Source organism: Phoxinus phoxinus (genome assembly GCF_949152265.1).
Source record: "Phoxinus phoxinus genome assembly, chromosome: 10".
Classification (NCBI taxonomy): domain Eukaryota; kingdom Metazoa; phylum Chordata; class Actinopteri; order Cypriniformes; family Leuciscidae; genus Phoxinus; species Phoxinus phoxinus.
This window is the reverse complement of record NC_136885.1, coordinates 6,389,556-6,413,331: the sequence shown is the minus strand read 5'-3', so window position 1 is coordinate 6,413,331 and position 23,776 is coordinate 6,389,556. Positions and strand designations below refer to the sequence as shown.

Sequence of the window (23,776 nt, the reverse complement as noted above, 5' to 3'; positions counted from 1 at the left end):
CATGTTTTTCTTGTTATAATCCCGTCATGGGACTCGGACAGACCAAACCACAGCCAGGAAAAAGTTGTTGGTCCGCCATTCCACAGTCCAGTCCATAAAGGATCTGTGTGCTGCACATTACTCTTGTCCAGCAAGGAGCAACATTGTCTTGTGACAGGGGACGTGTCCTGTTGTGGATGATACTCCCTCTCCTTCTAGATGACTGATATTAATTACAGTTTCATTTAATCTACATTTACTCCAGATCAAAAGCGCAATATTACTTTTCATTCTCACTTACATAAAAAAAATCTGTAATCTTGCTATACTGCTTCACTTCACTGGGAAGTTTAAATGATTCAATTGCCAGAATGTCATACAATTATAACAACGTCTATAAGCCAAACTAAAATGTAAAGTGGTTTTGTTTAAAGTGTTACAACTAAAAATAAATGATGTTCTCCATTCCCCATTGATTTGACAAATAGTTTAAGGTTTATTTCATCAAAATGGCTGTAATTTAGTTCTTTGACTGCCGTACCTTTAAGATGTCAGTATGTAAATGATCTCTGTTGCGATTGGCTAAGCACTTTGCATGTGGAAACACCCTTAAGCCCACACTGTCATTCATTATTCAGTATCAATATATAAATATACACAGTCATATGGTTAGGATAGTTTTAAATTAATAAAAAATAACCATAGTGATAAAAATAGACAATAAGTGTTTGTAACATAATAGTGGAACATGTTCATAGTTAATGTAATGAACAAAAAACAAAAAAACACCAAGCTGATTAAAAGTCACTTAACCAAAAAAGATGAAGAAGAGTGAAGACAGAAGTCTGTAAATGCCACTTTTTTATATTTTATATTTTGTATCAAGCACAACAAAATTCAAAGTGCTGCTCAAGTATCTAAACATGTTGTGGGGCCACATTGAGATCCGGTAGAAATGCATCATTCTCACGCAGCTCTTATTAGTCTAGAATGTCCTTCATTGTGTGTAATAATGGCTGATGTATGTCAGTTTTTGGACTGGTAGGCTGTTATATTCTAGTCAGCAACAGTCACATCATTACGGACCCCTTATATTCCCATATTCACAATGACCACGAGACAAAGCTACAACAAAACTAAGACAGCAGAGAGAGAGGACTGTGTTTTCAGACATGTTCCTCACCTCTCAAACTCGATCCTGAGCAGTCTCTCTCTCTCCAGAATGGCCACATGAAGACGCCCCCATTCCTTCTCAACATCAATGGGGTGATAACCAGGAGGGACCTTAACCTGACCAGCTTGAACCGCACTCTGTGGGACATTTGCAGAACATCATATATACAGAAATTAAACACTTTCACATGATTCATCGGTCAACTAAATTTCACTTTATTTCGAGACATTCTACTAACTGTAAGCAACTCTGCGACTACATGTCAACTAACTCTCAGAGCATTAGTTTACTGTTAGTATAGAGTTCGGGTTTGTAGAATAAGTTGAAATTTGTAAAGTAACTTATAGTCAGTTGAATGTCTGTTGGGAACATTAATATAAAGTGTTAGCAGATATTAATAGACAGTCTACTAATACTCTAATGAGAGTTAGTTGACATGGAGTTGCAAAGTTACTTTAGACTTAGAGGACTTAACGATCTGAAACGCAAGTATCAAACGCGAAACGCAAGTAACTTTGTGGGTGGATCTCAAATCTAAATTGTGTTGGTCTGAAGTATCTACATTATTCATAGGTGTGGTTTGGGCGTAACGTGAAATAAACCAATCAGAGCGTCATCTCACATTCCCTTTAAAGGGATAGTTCACTTTAAAATTTAAATTCTGTCATCATATACTCACCCTCAAGTTGTTTCAAACCTGTATTAATTTCTTTCTTCTGCTGAACACAAAGGAAGATATTTTGAAAATTGTCAGTAACCAAACAGTTAACTGGTCCCATTGACTTCCATAGTAGGAAAAAAAAAATACTATGGAAGTCAATGGTACTAGTTAACTGTTTGGTTACTGACAAATTGAAAAATATCTTCTTTTGTGTTCAGCAGAAGAAAGAAATTCATACAGGTGAACTATCCCTTTAAGAGCAGGCGTGCTTGTTCCATGGCGGATTGCTATTATAACGGCGGATTTGCAGGCGAACGCAACTTACATGATGCTAAAGGTGATTTCGCAGTCTTCAGAATTTTTTTCCTGGTTCTTGACGGACAACCCACTTTGTCAGATGTCCTTATATACCGATGTGTCTTGCCACTATTGATCAAACAGGTTTGATCCGTCATTACTACAATTAGCCTGAATAATTTGGTTAAATGTGTAAGCTAGATTTATGCCTATGTTTAACATCTTCATGGACACCACAATGATCTCCGTCGTGTGGTAATATTTTCCCTTGTAATTATGTATGGTTTGCAAAAATACGAACTGCTGCGTCTGTGTAGATGAGAGAAGCAAAAGTGTGTGTGTCTTTTGCACACGCTACATGCCAAGCATGCACCCTTTAAAAAAGCATCTGAATAACGCGCCACTGACTTTAGACTGGGTTTTCCTGGTCTGTGGTGGAACTGTTTTCTGAAACTGCAAAATAGCACCAGGGAACGTTTGCGCCGGAACACGCCTCCTCTTTTCGCTGAAGCGCAAGTTTATTCCCTAATTTACCAACGTGCGTCTGTGGAGGGAAAAGTCCGCTGTGTGTCGGGTGCAAAATAGGAATGATACATGCGTCGTGTACAAAGTCATTTGCGCTGGGTGCAAGTTAGGGCCCAGAATGTGTAAAGTGGACCATTGAAACAGAGTGTTAACAATTATTTTGACATATGTTACATGTTGAAATCTCCAAGACTGTAGCATTATGAATTGTAGCATCACAAACCTCAAAGGACTGGTAAAGGTGTTTGGAGCGGCCCTTGTCCGACTCTCTGGCGGGCAGCTCGGTTTCTTTATATTTCAGAAACTGACGCCATAGAATCTACAATATAATTACACAAGCAAATCAATAAACAAACAAACACATAAAGAGCTTGCCACAGATGCTGGAATATTCATACAGTATAAATTGTGGAAGACACAGTTTGACCTTGATCATCCTAAGCAGGTCCATTTAAATGGTTCAGTAAGAATTTGTTAAAAGTGCCTTTGTTAAAAAAGTCTTTGTTATTCATCTGGCATGGACTGACATGACTGAGGATTGTTTCACAAAGCTGGTAATATAAGTACGTTCCCTCAGACTAAGATGATATACCCATTACACAGCCGCCCCACCCTGAAGAGACAGCCATACACACTCAAACAAAGACGTTCAAAGACTGAACGCCTGCTCTTCATGATGTGGTGTCATATGACATGACTCATGCACTTCAGAGAAGGATTGCTTCAACAGGATAGAGTTCAGCCCAGGTTATTGACAGTGTTTGCACTCTTAGAAAAAAAGGTTCAAAGTGGTTTAATATAGAAGTTCTTGAGTTCATTTTTAAAGAAGACTTTATGCCAAAAAGGTTCTGTACAAGGACAAATGTCTTAAATGATTGCATACTACTTTCATGCTTAATGGTTATTTAATTATTCTTCTAGTGATAAAATGTTTACAAGCTGTTAAATTCATAAAACTGAATTAAAATGAGAAATGAAGTAAAACAAAATTAATTTATTAAAACTAAATGCGAAAAATTATGAATAATGAAAAAAAGATATCTATATGAAGCACCTTACAGAACCCTTTCTTTTAAGATAGATAGATAGATAGATAGATAGATAGATAGATAGATAGATAGATAGATAGATAGATAGATAGATAGATAGATAGATAGATAGATAAATAGATAGATAGATAGATAGATAGATAGATAGATACACACCCTAATTGTTATAACTGAGGCACAAACAAATTGAAATATCATGAAAGAAAATGTTTTGCATAAACAAATGACTCAAATGTTTGTTTGAAACTATGAAATGTCACATAAAATAAATTACTTCCCCATAAAGCTACTTTCACGCTAATTAAAAAATGTAGTAAAGTTAGTGGAATCCCTAATTGAATCATTCATTACTAAAGTTAGTTACTTCCCAACACTGGTTTTGTATCCCTGTGTGTATTCTCTTGACATGACCCCTTCCCTGCTAAAGAGACTAACTTAGACCAGTGCACATTTATATGCTGGTCAAGACTCGTTTATCATATTTAGTGCTGCGTATATTACCAGCAAAGCTTCAATCACTTTCGGGTGGACCAAGGAACGTACAGTAATTCTTGCTGGTTAAACCAGTTAAGACCAGTTAAGAATGGTGTCCAGAATGCAGATCACAGCACATGCTGGTGACCGAGCTGATCTTTTAACCCAGGTAATTCTGCAGAAAACCCCAGACAATGTGAATCTCACAACAGATAATGAAGATAACTAGATAAGAACAGTAACTAGTAGCAACCCAGACCACACGACCGCAGACTTTACATTAGCGTCCCTCACCTCAATCTCCTCATAGCTGCTGGGAAACTTCCTCTCCTCAAAGATGGTAATGTGATGTCTGATCCACTGGTACAGAACGGTGATCAGCTCATAGTATTCCTGCCAGCGCAGCTCCAGCTCCTGCAAGCGGGAACAAAAACACACGGAAACTATTCAGCGGAGAACAGGAAGGCTCCTTTGCCCCTGTGCTAAGTCACTTATCACGTTCACTCAATTAGGTGTCAACAAGCGCAGCCTTGTCTGATAACAGCCCCAAAATAGCTGATCCTGATAGGTTGATTGATAGTCTGTGACACAGCTCACACAGATCTTTCTCATGATAGATTCTGATGGTGTGCAGGAGGAATCAAATCAATCGCATTTGAGATCCAAATCCAGATAACACAAAGTCTATTACCTCTTGAAGTTTACAGTATAGTTTTACCTAAACCTTCGATCTATATTAATGGCCAGTACACATTGTACAATTCTGGGCTGTCCCAGACGACAGATGGAAGAATCGTGGTGATTTCTGTAGTCGTGGCTCGTAGCGCTGGTCCTACGTCGAACAGTGAGAGAGGTACTGTATATTCTCCTCTTTTTTTCAGCGCACATAAAAACCACAATTTCCAAAGGTCGATTCATCTTGCTCTATTTGTTCACCACTAGCGCATGCTGACGACGTTTTATTCTTCTATACTAACTTGCGTCGATTCAGAGTCATCATCATACAGTCTTCATACATGTCGTACACAAGCTTATTAGATCTTATAGGATTGCCGAATACACAGTCTGTATTTGGCATTAGGGTGTAAAAGTATAACATGGAGGTGAAATAAGTGCCTTCTGAAAATTTGACTATATGTGTGTAAAGAACAAATATAAAAAAATATATATTTTTGTCCTTTCTAATGTACACTCTTAAAACTAAAGGTTGACATCTGGTTCCACCAAGAACCTTTAACATCCATGGGACCTTTCCATTGCACCAAAGGGTTCTTTATAGTGGTAAAGGGATCTTTAGATTTAAAAAAAAAGTGGTGTAGAATTTTTTTTTTTTTCATCTGATCACTGAAAGATTCATGTAATATAATATGAATGTTATAAAATATAATAACCATACAGTTACGGTTATTCTATGGCATTGCTGTGAAAACCAAGACACAAGACTTGGAATATAGTCATGTGGACAGTTTTTGGAGCTCAACAGTCTTAAGGTGCAGTCACATTAATGAAATTTCGGCAAGATTTTGCAGGCAAAAAAGGTCCATTGTCTATTGTCAATAGCAGAACGATGTATGAAGCACAGACGCCACTTTCAAACCAAGCAGCTTTCTGTTTGTGAAGGAGACGCATTTGTGTGCCTCACTCTCACACAAACCTTCAGAAGGCCTGGATGACCGGATTTTGCCTGTAAAATTTTGACGAGCAAAAGAACAGAATGAAAATTTTACTGAACTTCTCCTTTTGTGTTTTGCACGAAAGAAAGAAAATCATGAGATCTGTAACGAAGCCATCAATGAGTGAGAGTATGATGAACGTCTCGTCATACTGATGCTATTTAGCAGAAACGTGGGAATGGGCCAGTGCAGGAAGCCTTAAGAAACCTCATTCATAAAAATGCTTCATTAGTTTTATTAGATTTGGTTCGACTGCATATTAACTGGACTATGTGCTGACAGTTTATGTCTGGAACTGGTTTGTTAAGCAGCAATTACATCATTTTAAAATGACGAGGGGAAAACTCACTTTGGCTTTGCCGCCGTCCTGGACGTCTGGAACTCGTGGCATAGCGTCGTACAGGGAGGACACATAGGTGATTATGGACTTCTCATCAGGATGAGGCACATCCACATCTGCAATGGAAAGTATTGTAGATCAGTTAGAATTCATTGTTTCATTCGGTGTGTGACATGAAAATGTGTGATTGTTCGTGTGTCGTTTGTTTAAGCAGACTGTAGCATTTCTCTATTGTGACCGGGACTTGATTTTGTCCATCAGGAAATGATTAGGATGTTTGATTGTTTTCATTTCAATCTTATGTTGGTGCACTGCACACATCATCAGAAAATATCAATTATTTATAATGAACAATCCAATATTCCATTAAAAATATGAATTGTTTAGACATTTTGATTTTATGGTGACCAATTTATACAAGAATCCATGTAAAGTCAAAGGGTTCACAAACTTTTGACACTTCTCAAGCTTTTTAAATGTCAAAGGTCATGGGATCCTAAACTCAATGAAAGATCAACCTAGGTGTTGTGGGACTGAACAAAGGTTATTTTCGTAAACGAAAACTGAAACCATTGGTAAAAAAAAAAAACGTTTTCATAAACTGACACTTTCAAAATATATGAAAAACTAAAACTAAACGAAACTAACAACAGTTACTGAAAAACTAACTGAAATAAAATAATTAGCAAATAATTAATAAGCTCTTATCCTGTGGCTGTTTAGGGAAATGCCAGTAGATGGCGCTTCATGTGTGTGAGCTGAAGCAGTAAGGCTGGGCGATTAAGTCCTAAGCGGCTACTATTCACACAGAACGCATTTTTGCATGTAAAAAAACAAGACTCGGACAATGAAATGAGCTTTAAACTTGAGCGCTGCGTTTTTAGAATGTTGTTTCATGCGCAAGACGCGAGACGCAACAGCCAAACACGTCCGTCAAAAGCATGTTTACAGAGAAAACTATTGAAAAGCAGTGCAATGCAAAACCCTGTAAAGAACTACTACTGTATGTGTGAGATTGCATGATGGTGACAGGCTGAAAAGTGCTGTTATTGTCTTTGTATTGTCTTTGTTTTTACAAAACACCATTAATATTACTATCCATGTGGACACATTTCTCCACAACTACACACACACACACGCAGTATTTACACTTGATTATTTAATCACACTGGCTTGAACTGACTTGAAATGACTTGAACAGTTTCTAGATTTACCAGTAGTTTCACTGATACATTGTAGATCTGAAAAAAAAAGTAAACTAGGCATGTTTAACAAGAAGTATGAATTAATAATTTTATTTACTTTTTTAATACTTTAAAGTTGCATTTGTTTGGTTATTTTTTTCATTTCAAACAATGATTGTATTTGTATTATTAAGAGGTTAGCAAGCACAAGCGTTAACTGTAAACTGTGCATTAAACATTAAAAGCTTTGGTCTACAGGGGGGGGGGGTTCTGTTAAATCTGCTAAACTATAATTACTAACTATAAACTAAATATATAAAAACATAGAAATAGAAAATAGAAATGTGTTCACGAAATAAAAAATAAACTAAAACTTAACAAAACCATTCATGAAAATAGCTAAAACTAAATTGAAATGTATAGGAAATTTGAAAAGAATATTACAATGCAAACCTATATTGAATACACTTAATCAGGATTTAGCTTCAAGACTGGGTGTTAATATCTAATAACTTTCTTCAATGCCAGGTTATACCACTTGATGTAACATTACCTTCTGGGTCAAGCAGTCGTGTGACCCCAAGTTTTTGCTCTGCCACTGAAAAGGCCTGTTCCAGGTTCTCCAGGTTGGATAGGTGGTATACTTTCGACATGTCGATAAACCTGGGTCTGGTGAAATGAAGAGGAACAAACCCATGAGAATCAGTAAGTAAGTGTGAAATAAATGCAGCAGAAAAAGTCCTTTTATGCTCTTTTACAACGTCTTGATTTAGTTTTTGGGGTCTCCTAGAGCAGATTCTCATGTTTGAATGTTCAATAACACATTGTTTTTCACATATTTGATATTATTGCAGCACCTCTCTTCACAGTCTGTCAGTAACGCTCTGTTTAGTTCCTGTTTCTACGAAGCCCCTCCTTCTGAAAAGCACAATGTGCTCTGATTGGTCGGCTGGACCAGTGTGTTGGGATTGTTCAACCGCTTTGAGCGTGTTTTGGAAATTTCCATAATCGCGACTTTCACACACTACGTACTAACTAACTAACTCAAACCTTTTTTGCGTATGCCTTGGATGGGAATTATTTAAATGAGGAACATTGTGTTCCTTCCCGGAAGAAAACTCAAGACTTGCAATTCAATACAGAAAAAATGTTAACACTTTACACTAAGGTCCCATTATTTACAGTAAGTTACTAACATTAAATGAGTAATACATGCGTTACAATGTTTGTTTTTGTTTACATTTATTAACTGTTCATTGTTATTTCATGCTAGCTCATGTCCATAAATAATAGTCCCAGATACAAGATTTGATTTAAATACTGTATTATTAAAAGTTGTAATTAACATTAAGATTAATAATGATTTAAAAATTAAAAAAAATTATAAAAAATATTTTTTATATTAAAGTTAACAAATGGAACTTGTAAAGTGTTACCAAATATTATACCAGAATGATAACATGATAATATTTTGGAGCTAGTGGATTTGAAGTCATAAATACTAGGCTCACAGCACAGGTAATGCGACCACCTGCTCCATAAATCCCAAATAACATCTGTCTCCTGAGGGATGGAGCCATAACTGACATGCCATGAATACCCAGAGATGGGAGTGGCTCGAAACACCAGAGAGAGAGCAAATCTATACACTTTCTAAAAACATTAAAACCTTTAGTTTCTACACCATAGATCTACAGTATAGAGAGCTAGAAATGAGCAAGCACCCGGTCATCTGTGTGGCATGCATGGTGTACGGCACGGCATAGGATTCTCCAGCGTGGTAATGAGAGTTCGGCACCACAGTCCGGTCGTCCATCCCGAAGCCTCCGTCGATCTGCCTCAGGTCCCTCTCTGAGCTCCAGTCTGGCTCATATCCCGTCTGAGAGTCCCCGCTGGAGCGAGCGCCTGGACTCTGGGAGCCCCGGCCCGAGTCCAGGGAGCTTTCGGACGGGATGTCCTCGCACAGCATGATCACACGGTCCTCCGAGTCGCTCGCAGAAGCCACGGTGCTGCTGGAGCCTGTCCGCCGCTTCTTAAAGGACAGGCGTCTCTTCATGTTCAGCATCATCGTGTCCTCAACACAATGCAATTCCAACTAAATATTTCTCGAATGATCAAATATCAATAATGAACCCTGCTGGTATTAGTTACTCTTCTTTTTCTCCAATCCATTTGTTCCCAAAGAGCTCCAAAAAAGAAACCAAGTTGAAGTTTGATCGTTGTTGTTTGTCTGCAGGTGGTGTCTGTAAAAGTCTCTTCCCTGTTTCTGAAAGGAGGCAGATCCTACAACTCCAGTGGGTGTTCCTGGCTGACAAAGGCATCAAATCCTCCCTGTTCAGGTGAGGGTCAGCGGGGCGTACCCAAGCTTTGCAGGTACACGTCCATGTTTCGGGAAAGGTGCCCTGCGGGGAGGCCCGTCTCCGCTCCGACAGGCACACCTCACGGCATTTATCGTTTCACCGTTCCCTGTAAACTTACTGCCTTCATTGTACACTTCTATTAACACTACTTTCCCATTCAGTCTCGCCCTGCTCTCTTTTGTCCTCGCGTCTGTATACGGGACACACCCTCATTAGAGAAAAACTGTTTTCACTTGGCCAGGATCTGCGTGGCTTTGTTTCCTTTTTGCAAAACACTCGATCATGTGCTTCATTGTATAATTGATGTTCATATCGTTCCAAACCATGTAGAACACAAAAGGAAACATTTTCAAGAATGTACATGCTGGTCTTTTCCATACGACGAAACCAGACCATTGGCTGCCAAACTCCACAAAGTCCTCCATACAATTAATGCACTACATTTCAAACGCTATTTTTGTGTGAGGAACTGACTTAAATTATGTAATTTCTTCCATAGTTTTCAAATCTCATTTACTTTCCCATAAATCGTATCATTATACTGTAGCTTCGAGCATCTCTTGTTTAATGGAAAAGAGCAGATCAGAAATTCTGCATACTATTTTCTTTTGTGTTCATTAGAAGAAAAGTATGTTTAGAAGAATTTAAGACTGATAAAGTGAGGTGACAGTATATAAACAGTCAGTCGTGTGCACAGCGCTGATTTGACACGTCTACGCTCAGGGCGTTTATCTTGACGGAAATATGTGCTTCAGGTCAGAACATTTCACTGGCATCAAGTACAAGTTTAGTCAAGAGTGAAGCTCAATGTTGAGTCAGGAAATAACCTGATTAACACATGTCTATATTCCAGCATCCAATAGAAGGCTGTCATTTTGAGTATCTATCCAACTTATTCTTAAAGGGGTGGTAAAATTCCACTTTCATAAGATGTAAAATAAATCTCTGATGTCCCCAGAGTGTGTGTGTGTGTGTGTGTGTGTGAGAGAGAGAGAGAGTGAGAGAGAGAGAGAAGTTTTAGCACAAAATACCCCACAGATATTTTTATATAGCATGTTAGGGTTGTCATTTTTTGAGGGTTTGCAAAAACACTGTTTTGTGCCTGGCCCTTTAAATGCAAATGAGCTGCTGCAGAGGGCGGGGCTTCAAGAGTTTGTGTGTGTTAGCAGCTGCGATTACCTCACGCAGACACACTAAAATGTCAGAAACTGTTCTGTCTTTAAAGGAACACTCCGACTTTTTGGGACTTTAGCCTATTCAACTTATCCCCCAGAGTTAGATAAGTCCATACATACCTTTTTCATCTCCGTGCGTGCTATAAGTCTGTTTGACGCACCCACCACTAGCCTAGCTTAGCACAAAGACTGGATGTAAATGGTTGCACGGAGATGAAAAAGGTATGTATGGACTTATCTAACTCTGGGGGATAAGTTGAATAGGCTAAAGTCCCAAAAAGTCGGAGTGTTCCTTTAATGTTAAAACGGAGTCAGACAAAGATGGAGAGACTCAAGAAGAAGTGACACATGTAGAAGCAACAGGACGTGTCTGAATGGTTAGTTGATGAATTTATGTTGCTGATGTGGAGTTAACTATCTTCAATTAGCATATTCTGTCATGACTCACAAATGTGCTCGACTACAACAACTCTTCCTCTTCTCAACATGGACTGTGTGTTCCGGGGGTGGGGCTTATGTACATTTTAGGGTTGCTGATGTCACTAACCCTGGAGGAATGTCGTGTAGTCCCTACCAGCCGTTTGTTGTAGTCCTTTTCTTTAAAAGCAAATATCTTCCTTTGCTTTGAACTTTGAGCGTTGCAATTTTGCAGATGTTGTTTATGCTCACACAGCAACATTACACACTAACTAAAGTTAGAAAAGTGAAATCATACTTTACCACCCCTTTAACGTAAAAGCGGGTCATCCGCTTCCACTTATTTTACCCATACAAAAATAGTCTGTTATGCTAATTTATATTGCAAACTGGTATTTGTTATGTCATTTTAATTCATTATCATAATGATAAACACACTGGTTTGTAGTGCAAATAGTTTTATCATTTAATTGTTAAACTCCACTTTATTGTTCTTCTTTTTTACTTATAGCAGCGAATGAATCAGAAAAAACTTACTTACTAAAAAGACTGAGGATAAATCTTTCAAGAAAATATCAGGAAGTCAAGCTAACACTTTATTTTCTTGGTCCACTTTAGACATTCTTCTAACTGTACGTAACTTTGCAACAACGTCAACTTATACTACAAACTCGAACCCTAACACCTAACAGTCTAGTATAGTCTAATAATATTCAAATGAGACTTAGTTGACATGTAGTTGCACAGTTACTTATAGTTAGTAGCATGTCTAAAGGGAACTATTGAAATAAAGTGTAACCTAAACGAGAATGAATCACGTGACTATTATTGAACGACTTTAGACTTGGAGCAACTAACTATACAAGCACACATCTTAATCTTGAGCTTTGGTAAAGAGGCACTTACTCATGTTTGTGTATAACCGCGTTGAAGAGTTTTCCGTCCCTCCAGCTAGTGGTGAAGTTATCGCAGCGGATACCGTGATAACCCTCCACCATACGCTGAGACCAGAGGAGCAGCTTTTCCTTCGCTGACATATCATCTGACTGACCGTTCACCTGGATATCTGAAATCTACCAGCCCAGAAAAAAGTGAGTTTCATGGATTTAGCGACATGCAGCAGAGGTAGCAATATGTTTATTGTATAATTATCAATAAATCATTAAAGTGGTTGATTTCTCACACAGGTATGAAACAAATCTTAGTCATGCAAATTAATTCCCACTAAATACCATTGACCTCCTAAGATCCTTCTGAGACCCCGTCGTCATACTCAATGCATGAACGTGTAGCAAAAACCACGCAGCTCATTAAAGGAAAATCCAATTACCTTGTGAATTCACCGTTTGAAGTAGCTAAACAACAGTATCTGCCACAAAACAATGAGGATCTCAAACAGATCAACTTGGAAGCATACATTTATAAACTAAATATATATAGTTAACTAATATAATGTGTATTTGCCTGCAAAAAGTTCTGTTTCACTATACAATGCTTGTTAAGAGATGTAGCTTATGACAGAAAAAGCTATACTATTTTGACAACAGCTGTCACACTAATGACCGACGAAGTGAAGAAGCTTTTAGGCCACATTTACACTGCAGGTCTTGATGCCCAATTCCCATTTGTTGACTATATCCACTTTAGACGAATGGCTTACATCTTCTTTTAAAAGTGATCCATATTCAATATCTGCATTTACAGTACACTATGCACTTGGCGAAACAACCCAAGGTAGATGTTTCCTCAATATATGCAAACATATTATGGTATTTTTATGCTTTATTAGAGTGAAAAAGTTACATGCAGCCCCTTTAAAGGTCAGCAAAACATTGGTCTCTTAAGACAGAGAAAAAAGAGGAGAGTCCTTTATTGCTGCAGCCTGGCCATTGAAAAGAGTCATGTGATCGCGTTTTGGTGTCCGTCTGAGACGAGTTGACGTAATTCGCCACCGTCGCTTTTTCAATTATTTTTGAATTTGGAGCCTTCTAGACTGAGAAAAGCCAGAAAATGTATTTGTGGCTCATGTGGATGAAAGACCACAACTCCCAGAATGCACTTTCTTCGCTGCCCTACGAGGCCACTCCCAAGCCACGCCTACCGGTAAGAGCGCAGTTAAACAACAAGGCTAGGCTACTAGTTGACTCGAAACTTAAAAGACGCTGTTTTATTGTGAGTCTCTGTGACGAGTCTGCCCGGGATTTCGAGATCGCCAAAAATGTCCGGGATTCGGCTTTTGCGTTCTACAGTCGCCATTCATCATGTTTACTGTGGTGAGCAGGACGAGACTGACGGCCGCGGGAGAACGACGCGAGGACGGTGACGTGATTACTGATGAGCGACACCTGTGAGACGTACCGGTCTCGTATCTCTCACAGAGGAGCGGGAATTTTCTTAGCAATGTAAAACACACATCAACCGATCACTTGTTTAACGTTCATGTAAACACTACATTCAGATTCACCAATCGGAATAAATTCAGTTAGATTGAAACAAAAGGTGTGCATGTAAACTATGAATGCGACTGCAGAAAGCAAAAGCCAAATCCTGGACATTTTGGACGATCTCGACGGCCGGACATGTCTGGGAAAAAGAGGATGGTAACCGCTACTACTCAGCTTTCTCCACAGAACAAGAAACTGTTAGCTTAGCTTCCAAATAAAAGATGGCTGACACTATTTGTACATTCTGTGAGTGAGATCTCCTCTATGGGTGGGTTGAAAACATGCGGATCTAGCGCCTCCTACTGGCTGTAGTCTCTAGCCTCTGGCCAAAAAAGCCTCAGATGACGCAAAATGACCATTTTTTTTTCCAGACAAAAAATACATAAATCTCTCGTCTCAGGGGTACATGAGGGAGGGAAGCACGGTAATTTGAAAATACTACAGGTTTTTTACTGATACAAAGCTTAATGCTAAATCCTGAAGTATCCCTTTAAATAATTTGGCCCCCCTAATAAAAATGACGTAGTATAGACTGCATTAAACAATCAATAAATAGTGTTTAATGTCAATCAGGATTGAATATAAGCACATGGGAGGTCGGCACCATCTAAAACCCTGGTCATGAAACTCTCTTCTTGCTCAGGTGACGTCCACAAAGAGAAAGCTCTTTTAGTTCATGGGGAAGTGTGCAGAAGTCCATACTCCTCTCGTACACATAAACCTCTCTGCCTCTTCTGGACAAAACAGAAGCGCTGACAACTTATATCCTCTATCCAAGGAAACCAGACTCTCTCTCAAAAGCTGGACGTACCCAAGCAACATAATCGTCTGAATTTGCGCCAGACTCCTGCAGCTGTAACATGACTGTTTTTTTTTGTTTTTTTTTATTGATTGAGGTGGAATAAATCAGGGTGTGATTGTAATTAAACACGTTGAACAACAGATTCACATAATTAGGTCTAAAAAATTGCCTGGATATTAGATTATGAAATTAGATTAGATCAGAGACTTTCAATTCCTCATGTTGCCCAAGACACTGAACAGATTAACTTACAAAATCTTCATTTTCGCATACTAAAACTATATCATATTGGATATATTATAAAACAAGAGAAACTTATTTTATTGCTTGAGGCAGATACTGGTTTGAAGCTAAAATGATTGACCCCGTTGATGTTTGATTGGAAGGTGTAAAATAATTATGACCCAAGTGAACTGGTGATTGACCCAGTTTTAAGTGATTGTTCAGAATGATTTGGAGCCCAGGAGGACGAGGAGGTAAATGGTATGGGAACTTAACACTGACAGAATAGGAGACCTGGAAGTGAAGGATGATGGTCCATATGAGACCCAATGTCAGCTTTGGGTTTCCGTCGGCAATATCATCATTCCTGATATTCACCAGCTTGACCTGTGATTTCCAGAGAAGAACATAAATTCACATTTGAGTTCAAGTTTAATGTGAGAGATTGTCTGACAAAACACCATTGTAAGCATGTTTAAATACTGTCCACCTAAAAATAAACCTTGTATGACTTACTTTTTCCCCTGTGAAACACTCAATGAGTCATTTATAGCAGAATGTCCAAGCTACTCTTTTCCACACTATGAAAGTTAATCCTTACAACAACAACTGATGATGCCACAATTTGGCTTTTTGTAAATCTTTGATGGTCAGATCTGCCGTGACCAGAATCTGGTCCCAATTAACGTTCACTTTATGTAAGGGAGCAGCTTGGACATTCTGCTAAACATCACCTTTGGCAAGCCACGAAACAAAGAAAATACAGGTTTGGAAACAAAAGAGGTTGAGTAAATGAGGACAAAAGTTTCATTTTGGAATAAACTATCGTTTTAATTTCATTTGAAAGATGAGCTGGTCTCGTACCTGCCGGCGTCTGAGGAAATCCAGTGCTATCTGCACATTCTGCAGTTTATGGAATCGCATGCGTCCTCTCTCACGAGGCTGTGGAGACAGACAGAAGCCGGTTAATAAGACTCATAACACAGGGGATGAGACTGAGGCCTGTCCTTGAGCATCCAAGCTTCTTTTGAAGGGCGAAATGAAGGAAGAGTGAAACACATGGAGAACCTTTTTATGAAGCTAATATATATGGTTACAATTTACTTTGATGGTCCACTTTAGACTAACTTTGCAACTACATGTCAACTAACTCTCATTATAGTATATTCGTAGACTGTTAGGTTAGGGTTCAGGTAAGTATAATAATCTGACATGTACAGTACTTGCAAAGTTACTTATAGTCAGTAGTATGTCTGTTGGGGGAGCATCAAAATAAAGTGCTAGTATTAGCTACTAATACTCTAATGACTGGTAGTTGACATGATGTGGCAAAGTTACTTATAGTTAGTAGTATGTCTAAAGTGGACCATCAAAATAAAGTGTAACCTCATATGTGAACACTAAGAAAATACAAAAGACAAGACCCCATGAAATAAAATCTTTAAGTCCACGTCTGCTAGCATTGATGCCATTTAAATGTAAGTGAACTTAAAACTAAATCTGTATTGATGATATACCATCTTTATCTTCCAGTTCAACTTGCGCTCAGGTGCGTATAAGCATGAGCACGTCCTCTACATTAACAATACCAACTTTGATATCCCAACTTTCTATTTCAGTAGGAAATATATCAACACAGATAACTGGAAAACTGCAAGTCAAGATCAATTATAGGCATTTTGCTAATAGTCAGGGTTGTTACTTAGATACCATTTGCTATTTCAGTCACACACCCAAACTATGACGAGGTTCAGAGAGATGGTGTCATAAAGAGAAAAAGCCTCAGTCATGCGCAAGTGGAATTGAAAAAGGGGCAACTATAATGTTATTCCTACCAGTGAAACTTCAAAATAAAAGTCCCTCAGATTAAAAGAAAAAACGTTCTTTATTAAGACGCAATGTTTTTCCCCCCAAACAGATTTTAAATATTTTGATTTACAATTCTTAATGAAGTCTTTTAACATTTAGCTTTTTATTTTAATCAGTTGAGAAAGCATTGACAAACATCAAAGTAACTCTAGGAAGTGAATGAAAACATGACTACAACGAGACTGGCGGAAGTGACATCATGCGCAAGCCAGCCACAGTGAGTGACCCATGCCAATGAAGCATCTACATCACTCACCAACCGTACGCTCCGCACAACGTCCCTCTCCCTCGTCTTGACCCAGCAAGAGAAGTGCAAAGAGAGCAGACAGAGGTCAAAGGGGAAAGGTCAGCAAAGAGATGGTGGGTCAGTGTCATAGGAAGATAGAATGATAGGCAGAGAAAGAGTCAAAGAGGCGCCACACAGAAAAAAAAAAAAAAAAAAAAAAGCCAGAGAGTGAAGTTAATGTCTATAGCCAAGAAATTAAGCAGTATGATGGGATGATGTCAAGATTTTGAATCTGAACCCAGTGTTTTGGATGTGATTCAACATAACATCTTTCGAATTCGAAGACCTATTCCAAGGCATCGCCCATAAATATGGTGGGGTGTTCAGGTCTTCTTTGACCTGGAGGTCTGGATCAGGACTTGGGATTTGTTTGAAGGCTGAGGGCAAGGTTGGATGTTTGAGGGTGGGAAGGTTGGAAACTGAATGGGAGAAGCGATGGGTTTTCTCTTGTTTGGCTGTGCTGCATTAGCAGAAGCATGGGCCCTACATAGGTCCTGTCCCAAATGGCACACTTCATGTGCTCTTGCGGTCTTGTGGGTTTATGGTCTACAAGACAGGCAGGGTTTCACAAATCCAGGCCACTGTCCTGCAGAGTTTAGATCAAATTACCTATCTGCAATTTTCTAGTAACTTGACTAGCTTGTTGAAGTGTGTTTAATTAAGGTTAAAAGTAAACTCTGCAGGGCAGTGGCCCTCCAGGGTGTCCCATTTGTCATTTTCAGTTCCCCTTTGCAGCAGATATGCTCCCTCGAAGCGCACTTTCACCCGACAGTCTTCTACCCGACAGTCAAAGCGGTGTAAAGACTGCGAGGGATTAGGGTTCCAATTGACCATTCGCAAAGACCCGCCCCTTTAGTTACTGTTGCTATGTCTGACAAGCTAGGCCGCGCTCACACCACATCATGTTCTCACACAGTGAAAAACACATCGCGGAGCAGAGAGGACACTGACAACGTGCTGACAGACCAGGTTACTTTTCGGTTACTTTTGATATTAAACAAAGTCTCACCTTTAAAATTTTGGTAATTTACATTAAAAAATAAATAAATAAATACCATTTTGTGGCTCTTTAATGTGTCTGACAGATCGCTGTGTCGCCTCAGTTAAAGCTGCTCGTGAACCGATCATCTCTTCCTTCTTGTTCATTTATATCATCAAATAAACATGAATGAACATCAGAAGGAATGTTGTTTTAACCGCGGAAAGACGTCAGTACACTCCGTTTCTCAAGTTCAAATCCTCCCATGGTAATCTACTAACTCTCCTGACTGCTTTGTCGGACAAAATGGCGGATGGCGAGGTATGATTGGTCAGATCACATGTCAATCAAACTCCATGCGAAGGGTCAATTGGGACAGGGCCATAGAAATGAGTGCAAGACAATCTATAACACTCACCAGCGTCTCCCCGGAGAGGACCTCCAGAAGGGAGATCAGGTTGTGTCCATCTCGGAGATCTTCGTACAGGTCATTCACATGACGCTGAGTCTGAGGATGGAGAAAAAGCAAAGATCGTTTTATGAGTATCGCATTAAAAATCACATCATCCCTGCAGTAAGAAAACAGCTTAGAAAGCATCATTAGTTCAGCGCAAACTAACTTTTTTGAAGAAAAGATTCTAAAGATTTTATTGCTCATGCAATCACAGTTCTGACTGCCTACATAAAGCTGGAACAAACACCACACACCAAAACGAGTTGAGCAATGAGATTAGCTCCAGGTTCGCGCTTAATTGGTTTAGGGGACAAAAATTCTCCTTTTTTGGTCCTATTATTTGGTCAAAATATTCATTATTTATCCTTCCTCATGAGCTGCTGCCTTTATTTTTCATTCAAGGAAAGTATATGGTGATGCCAATCTTCAAAAATACAACTCAGTCACATATTCCAATTCACTTAAAAAATTGTTGTGGTACTTTTTTGTCCTTTTTGGAGCTTGACAGTTTAAATCCCTATCCACTTTTCTAATACAGAACTGCTGAACACAAAAAAAGATACAGTATTTTGAAAAATATGAGTAACCAAAGAGTTGATGGGACCCATTGACTTCCATATTAGTATGGGGGGGGGAAAATACAATGGAAGTCAATGTCAACTGTTTGGTTACTGACATTCTTCAAAATATCTTCTTTTGTGTTCAGCAGAAGAAAGAAACTCATACTTGTTTGGAACAACCTGAGGGCGAGTAAATGATGACAGAATTTTCCTTTTTGGGTGAACTATCACTTTAAGATAGGCAACTTCTAAATACAAGCATGTATGTCTCTTGTTAAAAGGATAAAGACAACACCGGATTCAAAATGCATGCTTTGCTCAGCAAGTACAGGACGGGGCAATGCATCGCTCCAGGCAGAAGGGTGGCACACCTGCCTCACGTCAAAAAATATCCGACAAATGAATTACTGAGTGACAGTGTAAATTAAATTCTGAAGCTTTTTCTTTTCTTTGTTTTTAAATCAAGCAAGTCATACATACAGATGCTGTATGAAACCTCACTGGGTCAGATCTTCGCTTGAATGATAAAAAAAACATACAGAACTTTTTTCTTTGGCTGAAATGACAGACGTTGCAATCCCGCTCCAAACTAATTAAAAAAATTATTATTTTATACAATGACAATTAAATATGTCAAGCTCCAGTAAGGACGAAAGAACAAAACAATTGCTTTCAAAAAACAAAATCCAAAGTACAATGACGAAGTGGCGTAATGAGGCAGGCGTTGGATTTATTTTGCTGTACTACATAAAACTAAAATCTTTTCAAGCTCTATAACTGTAAGCGGTAATCTACATTCTTCATGAGACAGCAGAAGAAACCCCCAGGTCAAGAGCCTTAAGGAGGACAGAAATACTGTGCATGCAAGGCCTGCTGGGACACGCTGACAGATGGACCTACCTCAGCTCTCGAGTGCTGGATGAGGGAATGGAGAGGAACAGATGAAGAACACGATGATGATGAGGAGGACGAGAGTGGAGGGCAGAGAGAGTGAGAGTTGATTAAAAATGGAAGAAAGAAGTGAAGGTTGAAAATGAAGGACAACATTCAGATTAATATGATTTAAAGGCTAATGCTGAAACTACATCAGTTCTTAGGCTTAGAAACAAATGGAGTCTTTTAGCCAAAACTGAACATTTACTGTACTCTACTTTCTCCTTTCAAAACCTATGATGATAGATAGATAGATAGATAGATAGATAGATAGATAGATAGATAGATAGATAGATAGATAGATAGATAGATAGATAGATAGATGTCATTCTGAGCCACTAGAGGTCAGTCTATATTACCCAACATGTCCACTAGCAGAAGCTCACACAGATAATAAGCTATAATGTATTATATCGCAGTCTATGTTAACCCTTGTGCATTGTTCAAATTCACTACCCTTTCGTTATGTTCGTGGCTGAAAACAGCAACTACTTTAAACTGCTGTAAAAATTGATCAGATAAATATTTTTGCAATTTTTTTTTGCATAAATCTATTAATCAACCTCAGTCCTGATCAAAACTACTAAATGTTTTTTTTTTTTTTAAATCAGGATTTTAACTCTTTAATTGCCAAATTCATAAATTATGTCACTGTTTTGGGGGAAAAACCCACAAAATGACTTATTTTCAATATAAAATGTGATTGTGGACTGGATTTTTTTTAACCTTTTATCACAGTCTTGGACATGTCAAAGATTAGAAACAACATTGGTTTTGATGCATTGTTAGTTTTTGTGCAGCATCAGATTTTAACCTTTTCTCCCTCATTTACTGTTCGTGGCTGTTTTTGCCCCATTGACTTCCATTATAACCACATTTTTTGATTGCAAAGACGTGACACCATATAATCATGCATTTTTGATTGTTGGTGGTTTTCCCTGTTGGGAAGAGGTAAAATTTGTATTTTTTACTAACCAGGTGGCACCATTAACCCTTTAGATAGGCCTGTGCAAAAAAGAAAAAGAAAAAAAAAAAGAGTAGTTTCTGGCTTTTACATGGGGTAGTGAATTTGCCCACAGTGTACTGTTGAGTTTTTGGCCAAAATATGTGTCAAAATAAGATTTGTCACCAAAAATCATTCCATTTGCTTAAACACAGAGAAAGTTATGGCCAAATTAAGACTCAAAAATACTCCGTAGTGGATGAAAACATCCCCAACAGCACATAAGGGTTAAATGAGTACATTGGAAAATCACCAACAACTGTGTGTATCATCATACAGTAATAAGTCTCGTTTGTACTGTCTATACCCATATATTCGGCATCGGCCATCTTTCCCTCACACATCCTCAGCTCAGTCAGCACAAAGCAATAAGTGCTACAGAACAGCTGACGACAGAAACTAACTGAGCTATCAGTGATGGTCAAGGTCAAACTCAAACAGTCAAATATTGATGTGTCAGTGTAGAACACAGTTTGACTTATATTTGATGGTAAAAAAAAAGTGAAAACAAGACAAACATGACAATGACAGATATTAACACCCAGATTGGAGCAGATTTGTCAGGACACAAAATTAGCCTAAAAGTGTTGAGGGATTTCATTCAAATGGGATTCAAATACAAAAATGAATGTCTATGAAACACAAATGTACCTCCCCATCTGAACACGGCTTTTGTTTATCACAGATGAAGGGTTTTAACACAGCCAAACATCTGCGCAGCACATGCGCTACCGTTGGCAAGTGTTTATACCCTGAATATGATATTGCAGTTGCTAAATGAATCCAGATGCTCTTAACATGCGGGTTTGTCTTATATCTCTAACTCTTTTGTTCTGAAGTGCTCTCTTTTTTTTCATCATCTACAGCGAATTAACAGGCTTGACTGATTTGTAAGAGTGCAAAAAACCTTCATTCTTATCCAGTGTTGCATATATTAATTATCTTTTGTTTAGTTTTTAGTGCACCCCTTTTCGGCCTAAATACAAGACAATTTAGACTAGACTTAAAGAGATTTATAACCCGTGTAGACCGGATATGACCTGCTTCTCTGCAAATATCTGTCCTCACCTAAAATAATCCCAGAGCTGACACAGAAATCATGTTCAGCCCAACCACTGTTACGTCTCCCAAACTTAAACTGGGTGGTGTGGCATAGTGGTTAAAAATGATGCTGGTAACCAGACATGATAAACTGGGAGAAATTTGGCAAGTGGTATACATGTTAGATTAACATTTGAAGTGGATCAAAACCTTTCATCAAAGTTATACATGAATTTTGAACAATACCTGTTCTTGTCTTCGGTGAACTTTGATGAACTTTTTTGATCCTTCAAATGTTGACTACTGTAGTATCGGTTTCAAAAAACGTGCACTTTGAAACCCGTTTTCAAACATCCGTGTTATTAGGCTCCCAAAACGAACGGCCAAAACACATACAAAGTTTTTAAACATTTAAGGCGCTGAGGATATTTAAGGAGGATATTTGTCTTCAATAACATGTCTTCTTTCAGACTTGTGTTGAAAAAAAGTCCAAAATACACATTTAGGTCTTTATTTTACTGCACTTTGTCTGTTTGCGTCTGTAGATTTCTCACAAATTCAACTTCACGATCTCTGTCTGCTCCCCATCATCACACACACCGTTAGTAAGCTCTCTCTCTCCTGTACAATGCTGTCGGATCCAAATATGGTCATTTCCTTTTTATCAGCAACCAATTGTGAAAGTAAAAGGGCTGAATGTGCAATCTCATTGGCTGATGATAAATCTTTAAAGCCTGTTTTCTCAAAATGACTTTTTTCTCATTCTCCAAGTCCGAAATCTCCACTCCATTAGCACCGATATACACTAAACTTTCCAGTCTTGTCCCTAGTTATATTATGACAACATTTACTGAGGGATTTGTAAATATATTATTCCTAGCCTGATTTATATAACATTTTATTCCAAAAAACATGGCGAAATTTTTTTTTTAAGGCTATTGACAGTATATTCTGATTTACATGATAACTAAAGTAGTAATGTTTTACCATCTAATATGTGAACACAATGAAAAAAATATTATTATTTTTAAATATATGCAAATTAGCGCATATTTAATTAGATATTGCCTAATTTGCATATTTAAACATTAAATTACAGAAAACTTTTTTTCTCATCTTAATATAGGTGTAATCAACTGGGAAAGTTTCATGGTGATATCTGCTAGTTAAATTTGAACAGAATTGTGAATAAAGTGCGATTGTTCTTATTTTATTACTGACTGTTTTGTCTTCAATAAGTTTTTCAGCACTCATTATTTTTCACTGCGCTTCTTTATTAAATCCTGACAGTGGTTTTTAACGCCAAAAGAGTGTTTGTGCTGGAGCAAGCTGTTATTAAATCTAGTAAACCGCAGGTTACTTCAGGAGGACTGAATCTTTGAATGACATTTCTATTTGATTGTAAATTGCATTGGATTTGCCAGTTCAAATTATTAGTTATTCTAAACAAACTTTACCAAATTTGAACAGTAAAAATGAACAAAAATGTACCTTTATCAAGTGTTTGTTCACCCATTTTGTGAAAGTCTTCTTCTGCACTCTGTCCCGTTCATCTGCAAAAGATAAAGAAAAAAGAACATTTAACACACTTCAGCAGTGTTTGGAGTAAACGTCTGGATCGGAGAATTTGGAGAATCACGACCACACCAAATCAACAACACTGATGCACTGAATGCTACAAACACAAAAGTCTGCATGAAATGGAAGTTGCAATAGTATTTTCTTCCTTATTGTGAAATGTATTTGAGTGAAAAAGTTTCTCAAACCAGAACAAATGTAGGGCGGGACTTGATTTTGTCCATTGGGAAGTGATTGGATGGTTTGCTATTGGTGGATCTCATGTGAGTGACAGGTTGCCCCGCCCTCACGCCAGTA

The 23,776-nt window shown here is 38.2% G+C and overlaps 1 protein-coding gene across 1 annotated transcript in view; it reads right to left on the bottom strand.

Moving 5' to 3' along the window:
• Nucleotides 1-23,776, bottom strand: part of LOC307005103 (plectin-like) — a 107,591-nt gene that overhangs the window by 51,841 nt on the left and 31,974 nt on the right. Inside the window, 10 exon segments of the mRNA XM_079624915.1 lie at nucleotides 1,163-1,290; nucleotides 2,860-2,955; nucleotides 4,454-4,573; nucleotides 6,182-6,288; nucleotides 7,910-8,025; nucleotides 12,215-12,381; nucleotides 15,071-15,163; nucleotides 15,641-15,718; nucleotides 18,329-18,418; nucleotides 23,393-23,454. Coding sequence (XP_079481041.1) covers nucleotides 1,163-1,290; nucleotides 2,860-2,955; nucleotides 4,454-4,573; nucleotides 6,182-6,288; nucleotides 7,910-8,025; nucleotides 12,215-12,381; nucleotides 15,071-15,163; nucleotides 15,641-15,718; nucleotides 18,329-18,418; nucleotides 23,393-23,454 — 1,057 coding nt within the window.